At 36.3% G+C, this 7,812-nt stretch overlaps 1 protein-coding gene across 1 annotated transcript; it reads left to right on the forward strand.

Annotated features, from left to right (window-relative positions):
- The first annotated feature begins 105 nt into the window (after positions 1-105).
- Positions 106-5,316, forward strand: LOC141334177 (uncharacterized). Its single transcript, XM_073839305.1, has 7 exons — positions 106-323; positions 450-564; positions 730-1,712; positions 1,828-1,929; positions 2,009-2,179; positions 4,530-4,703; positions 4,980-5,316. Exons 3-7 carry the CDS (start codon positions 1,613-1,615, stop codon positions 5,222-5,224), a joined length of 792 nt encoding a protein of 263 aa, XP_073695406.1. The 5' UTR covers positions 106-323; positions 450-564; positions 730-1,612; the 3' UTR covers positions 5,225-5,316.
- The last annotated feature ends 2,496 nt before the right edge of the window (positions 5,317-7,812 follow it).

Genomic DNA, 7,812 nt, shown 5'->3' on the forward strand with positions numbered 1-7,812 from the left:
ATTAGTGTAAGAATTTTTCAACTCTAAAACCCTTCTTTATTTTGAAATTGTCTTGGATTACATGTAATGCATTGGCTCTACTTTCAGAGGACAGGTCATGATGTCTGTGGGCCTGCAACATTTACAGCAGGCAGAGAAATATCCCAGAAGTCCAGGGCCAAAGTGGATGAAGAGGGCCTTGAAATAGCTGTGTGCAGACATGGGGTCTTGCTGCAAGCTTTGAATCACTACCGTGGAGAAATATATGCCTTCCCAATGTTCCTGCAAAAGGAGCTGGCACAAACTGCAAATGCAACATTCTTTTGTACAGACATTGCTTGCAGGTAAATAAATAACCACTGCCAAATTATGTTTGACTGTCTAGTATTTGGTGAATTGTACTAGTCACGTAGGTCCTAGTTTGACTTCTTACCATTTTGCATCATGTACATGTGGTTTTTCCTTTATAGGTACTGGCCTTATTTGGAGAGGATGGCAGAGAAGTTGCCTGAGCTCCAACCACTTACCATGATGAAGCCGTTTCTGTCTGTAATGCATGCTAAGGCTCACACTGGCAAATGGGAGGTATAGTGTGCGAATTAAATGTTTGTCATAGGCTAATGTTCCTTACATCTTATGTCATTTAAAAAAAGAGCTTGCTCCAAATGTTTACATTTTGAAAATGTCACATACACAGTCTAAGAAATAAAGTTGTATTGATAAATGTCTTCATCTGATGTTTTTGAACAGGTCAGGTGGGGCGGAAGAAATCAGGTTGGTGCAGGAAATACTGTTGGTGAAGAGGTGGAACAAGTCAATAGCTTCCTTTCAAGGGCAGCTCTTACTACAAAATACATGACCAAGTCAGGTTGGTTAAAAAGGAAATCTGAAAAGTACACATATCATATTATGGACTTTTTTATATGACTCCTAATGTTATCATTTTGGTTTACTACTACAATGCTTAAGTCCACAAGTAATTATTATCATTCATATGACTGTCTAGTGTTTGTTTTAGTCACGTAGGACCTGGTTTGACCCTTTTTTCATCATGTACATGTGTTAAACACACAATACTAGATTGTATAATTGAATTTTTCTTATCTGTTTGTTGGCAGAGCAGATACGATAACCATGCTTGCCATTAGATGGAACAGTAGGAAGATGGAGAGTCTCCATACTCCATACGACACTAGCGAAAAGATTTTTTTATACTGCATGTTTCCCTCGGGGTTATGAGGTGCTGTCTTGGCTCTTAAGCTCTTTTACATACATTTGTCTTGTAATGGTCTTGATGTTCTCTTACAGTCAGACGCATTGAATGTTGCATCAATTCAGTTCTGACATAATGTCTCTGTATCCTCCTTCAGGAAATGAGGGTTACATACATAACTGAGATGTTTTGTATACTGGCTTTAGACACATGTTGCTTAATTGCAAGTAATAGTCAAACTGAACATAAGAAGACTGTAAGAAGTGTACTGTAAGATGAACTGTAAGAAGACAAAAGAGAATCACATAATTAATGGTTCATGCCTTTCTCTGTGTTGTGGCCTAATTTTGCAGTGATGCTTTGTTTTTTTTGTTTTTTTCAAATGTTTCATTTTTTAAATAGACTACACAGAGAGCAGAAATGGAAGCAGCCAATCTTGAGAGTCTTAAGCAGGAGTTTAGCATCTCTGTGGAAGATGTGGATCGGTGGGTGTGTGATGTCCGGCACTGGGCTGCCACTGGTATGTCATATAGTCGCTTGTTTAACAGTTAGTACTTTTATTTCTATACATTTGGCTAAACTTCAGCAGTGATGCTATGTTTTTTGTCAACTTTTCTTATTTCTGTTTTACCAAGAGAAACGCGGTTCTCACAGTAGCCAGGAAGAACTCCAGAGAGAAATCGATGAGATCATTTATTCCATACGAAGAAAGAAGCAAGATCTGTATCGACAAAATGGTATTCACTATTACGTCACTTTTACATCTCTCACCTTGCAATATATATATATATTTTTCTAATTTTCGTAACCTTACAGACAGCAGTCGAACAAGGCAACGCAAACGACGGAGACTTGGTGAGCTTAAAAAGACACTCGGAGAGAAAATAGTGCTGTACAACGCCATTCCTGGCTGTGAGGGGAAAATTGACACAGAAGCAGCGTGCAGTCTCAGTGATGTTATTCTGCCTTGGGAAGCACAAGGAGATGGTAAGTTGTGTGTGTGTGTGTGTGTGTGTGTGTGTGTGTGTGTGTGTGTGTGTGTGTGTGTGTGTGTGTGTACATATTTTTTTACTTTTATAATATCACAAAATGATGTTGATTGTTAATATAAGTAATAACAGTCAATATATTAAGACTGGGTGGTGAAAAATGTACAACACACAGTAAAGAATGATGTTACATAACGTTGTTATCTGTAAAGTTACCAAATGAAGTCATAAAAATCTGGGCCCGTATTCACAAAACATCTTAAGGCTTAAAGTATCTCCCAATTTGCCAATTTCGGAGAAAATCTTAAAAATAACGACCATGTCAGTCATAAATTTGGGACCCTTAAATTTTTCCTTTAAGAGTATTTCACAAAGAGTTTAAGCAATTAATCTAGCTCTTAAATCTGTGAAACATTAACAACTACTAACACCCAATCAGTAACTATCACAAAATGGCTGTTGGCATCAATGTTGCTTGGAACATAAAATAGTAACAACCCAATAACACCACAGATCAGCATTTTGATCTATCTGTCTGTTTGTCTGTCTGCCTAGTGCCGATAGATGTAGAAGTATTTTAAACGGGTAAATTCATTTCCTTGGAGTGAAATTAAATGAAATTGATACATCAGTCTTAAAGAGCTGCAGAACACACAAATTTAAATTTACTTTTATACATTTTGCAGACACTTTTATCCAAAGTGACTTGCATTGCTTTCAAGTTACCATTTTACTTTTTATTTCAACCCATGACCTTGGCATTGCTAGCACCATGCCCTACCATTTGCTTTACATTAATTGCTCTGCTGAAGTGCTCTGAAATGCTCACAGACAGGCATTATGCAAAAGTTGTGACGTATTGTCAAGTATTTTGAGCCGTACTCTAAATTGGTGCTCTGCATTTAGCTCATCCAAGTACACACACAGCAAACACACTTGTCTGCCAGATTCAGACATGTGCAGTGTATCTGGCTTTTGGTTGTGGATGCGCCCACGCAGTATCACATCACTATAAGCTATAAATCGTCCATACTCTGACTGACTGAAAAGAAACAAATCTTAAAGGGATCACCCAAAAATGAAAATTTGATGTTTATCTGCTTATCCCCAGGGCATCCAAGATGTAGGTGACTTTGTTTCCTCAGCAGAACACAAACGAAGATTTTTAACGAAAACCGGTGCAGTCTGTCAGCCAAATAATGGAGGTGGATGGGCACCAGACCTTTAAAAGTAAACAAAAACATGCACAGACAAATCCAAATTACACCCTGCAGCTCGTGACAATACATTGATGTCCTAAGACATGAAACGAATGGTTTTTGTTTTGCGCTACATGTGTAACGTGCCTGATGATGAACTCGTGCTCAGGACAGAAGGACGTGGCTGTGTGTCAAAGGTAAAAAATGATAGAAATACTGTTCAGTTTCTCACAAAAACTGATTGTTTTGTGTCTTAGGACATCAATGTATCGTCACGAGCCGCAGGGTGTAATTTGGATTTGTCTGTGCATGTTTGTGTTTAATTTTAAAGGTCTGGTGCCCATCCACTGCCATTATACGACTGACTGACTGCACCGGTTTTCGTTAAAAATCTTTGTTTGTGTTCTGCTGAGGAAACAAAGTCACCTACATCTTGGATGCCCTGGGGGTAAGCAGATAAACATCAAATTTTCATTTTTGGGTGAACTATCCCTTTAAGGGAAAATTATGACCATGTTGTTGCAGTTAAGTTGCCAATAAGTCACAATTATCAATATATTTTGAAATAGGCAAGGCAAGGCAAGTTTATTTATATCCCACATTTCATACACAATGGTAATTCAAAGTGCTGTACATAAAAATAATTAAAATCATAATAGCATAATTTTATATAATAATAACAACAATAAAAACGTAGAATTTAAGAACATTTAAGATGATTAAAAAATTGATTTAAAATTAATTAACACATTAAAATGATTATACATAAAATAATGCAATCTGTTCGGACGTAGCACAGTGCTCATTCAATAAATGCATAGCTGAACAGATGAGTTTTGAGTCTGCATTTAAATGTGGCTAATGTATTAGCACATCTGATCTCTTCTGGAAGCTGATTCCAGCTGCGGGCCGCATAATGGCTAAAAGTGAATTCCCCTTGTTTTGTGTAAACCCTTATTACAATTAAATATTACAATTTCAGTTGGTAATTTGATGGTAATAATGAAATGATGCCCATGTGACACAGTAGTTAAATAAGCATGCATTGTGCTGGGTAGAACACAAATGAAAACACAGCTAGACGTGAAACTGAATATCATTAATTGTTGTTGTTGTTGTTGTTTTTTTTTTTTTTTTTTTCAAAAATAGTGGTGAGTCTCCGCTTGAAGAGGCGACTATTTGATCAAGTCATGCTGGTCAGGCGATTGGAGGAGGAGAAGATCATTATTATAAAAGAAATGACTCAGCATTATCAACATCTAAAAAAAGAGCTGGACAAACTGGACCGCCTCCTAGGAGAGACTGAGGAAATGAAGATCCATGGTATGTACCACTTTTTTGTTATTCAGTAATATGTACTATATTGAAACTGCAAAGCAATATGTCAGTTTTCTATAAATATTGCTTTAAATCTACAAATAATTTTACGTGGCCATCTAAAATGGTAACTGTTTAGTTTGTTTTTGTTATTTTATTTTTATTTTCTGCACAAAAATATACAGTACAGGCCCAGAGTTAGTTATTCAAGCTGCAGTGCATGTTTCCAACTATATCATTCATGAAATACTGTCTAATTATCACTCAATTTTCTTACTTTAGATTCACCCAGAGAGCTGACCAGAGAAGGGCACAAGGGGCTATACTGCTTTATCTTACACAAGCGACATATTCTGCTGCAAAAACTTGCAGCAGTCACCAGCACCTATGCCAGTGTCAACAGTGACACTTCTTTCTTCACATTGGAGGAAGATGTTGAAGAGGAGAGTGAGGACGACAACAACAGCAGTTCAGTTGAGGAGGACGACAACAACAACGGTTCAGAACTTTCTGAAGAAGAGTTTTAAAATGTTAGAACAAACTTTGGAAGCATTTTATTCTGTGCCCTCTCAAAAGACGCTTGAGTTTCAACTATTAAAAATGAACAAATAAATGTCATTCCAACCCTAATTATTATGTCTGTTGTTTTAACACCGACCTGTTTACATTTTTTAGATTTGGATGGCAGAAAGCTCTACATTACCCATAAGCCTGTCACCATTGCTAAAGAGACACAGCTAGATAGACAGCTTTGCTTACCCGTTACTTTTTTATTTTATGTATATAGTTTGTATTCATTTAAATGCCCAACTTTACTATGTAATCACAATCATAAGTAATTTTTAATGAAGCTAATTACAAAGGCTTTTTTGTTTGTGGGTAACACTTCATAAAAAGGTTTAATTTGCTAACATTACATACATTAGCCACCATGAACAATAAAAATACTTTAGTATAAACTCAGGCTCCACCCACTGACCCACCGGTGTTTCTTTTTTAATTATTATTAACAATCCAAAATGTGCTGCAGAGCTGAAGGGATTAAAAAGTTTACAAAAATACAGCAATATTAGAATACAGTTATTCTTATTTATTTTCCATTTTTCACCATGATGTATGCACTTTATGACATATACTGTGATCATAGTGCTCTAGATTCTAATTCTGGTGATGGCCTATGCTTACAAGTGGTTCACAAGTTCATGTACACATTATTCATTTGCCATTCTTTTACCCAACAACAGCAACTGAGTGTAACACCTTTGGTCTAGTGAGAACTTGGGCTGGAGCTAAATCGTAAATAATGACATTCATTAGAAAATATAAAAGGGTTTAGGGCAGCAGTCCTTATAATGAACCTCAAGATCCACTTTCCTGCAGAGTCTAGCTCCAACCTTCATTAAACACACCTACCTGTAATTTTGAAGTAATCCTGAGGACCTCGATTAACTTGTTCAGTTGAGTTTGATTAAGGTTGGAGTGAAACTCCAAAAATGAAGTGGATCACAAGGTCCAGAATTGAAGACCCCTAGTTGAGGGGTATGTTTAATGTAGGACAGGGATGTCAAACTTTCTAAAACAATGTTTCAATGATGCTCCAACACAAAAATCTGTGGTTTTCAAATAAGCCTGAAGGACTTGATCATATGGATTAGATGTTTGAAACTTCTTGTGTAGGGGAAAGAAAATACACTTCATAAAGCACATGAAATGCATGATAGGAATACATGTGTTAGTATTCCCAATGGGGCTAAAACTAACCTGTCATCAGTTTGCATTTCCACTTTCCACCCTTTTGATCATTTGGTAAATTTTTCTATGAAATTAAGGGAATGAGGGATTTTGAATTTGCAGTGGGCTATATTGCTTCATGCATAACTGTGGATGATGTATAATGCCAATGAATGAACAACATAAAACTAATACTGCATTAAAAACAAGAACATGCTCATTTCTAGCACATGAGTAAGAAAAGAGAGCTGAAGATAAACATCTGGTACTGATTTTGTTGATGTCATTTGTGTGATAGAGTAAACAGCAATAGTGAAGTGCGACAATATGTTTAACTTGTTATCCTTGCTTACTTGCAAAGGATGCAGATTATTGCAGTTCATCCATTACATTTCTTGGTGTTCATCCCGAAAAGCAAATAAATTATTATCATTATTATTACTTCCCAGATGAGCAAACTACATCTTGCAGATGTCTTGCAGATGTAAATGCAGACGTCAAATAGACATCTCCGAGATGTATTGTGCCATTAGGGTACTGTCAAATAATACTACTCTCGTGACACCCATCAAATCTATTTCAGACATGATGTAAGAATATAAAAGGGGAATAAGAGAAAAGACTCAACATAGTTTGTCCATGATGAGGAGAATACATATGTGTAGATTTTACTGCACTTCCACCCCCAGGGGCCCAGTAGCAGCCCATGGAAGAGCAAAATAAAAAAATTAAAAATACACATTTCAAATGACCATAACTCAAAGTACAGTTAGCATATCAAAGAAAACCTTTGCAGGATAATTGCTTATGATGTGTTTAATTAACAATGCTGTGCACAGTTTTCAGACATGCATGGGCAGGTGGCTTTAATTTTTTTTTTTTTTTTTTTTTTGCTCACAATAAAGTATTAAATTTCAGCCTGCCCCTAAAATACGTCAGAGATTTTCACAATGAATATACTTATATATCCTATTATCTATGAAAGATATTAATTATATTGTTTTAAAACTAAATGCTTTAAACTACATTACCCATAAGTCTCTGTGATTCTATCAATGGGACGGGAAAACATGGCGCTGTTATTTGTAGTTCGTTGAGGTTTTTAGTAAGGCCCAGGGTAGGGTTAAGATCTCTATAACTGTGTGTTTTCTTAAAACATAGCGTCACTTAATCGTTGACCTAACCTATTACCAACGTAATAATAGCATCAAAATACAAGTTATAACATGGAGCGCTGTTTTATTTTGTTTAAAAGATAGTCCAATCACAGGGAGCACGCGAGAAAGTTACAGCCAATTACAACCCACTTTAAGAAACACAGCCCCATACTTACTTGTCCATTTATGGTAAATTACGTCAAATGTTTCCGGTGACCCAAAGTATA

This window comes from Garra rufa, chromosome 4 (genome assembly GCF_049309525.1).
Source record: "Garra rufa chromosome 4, GarRuf1.0, whole genome shotgun sequence".
Taxonomy (NCBI): Eukaryota; Metazoa; Chordata; class Actinopteri; order Cypriniformes; family Cyprinidae; genus Garra; species Garra rufa.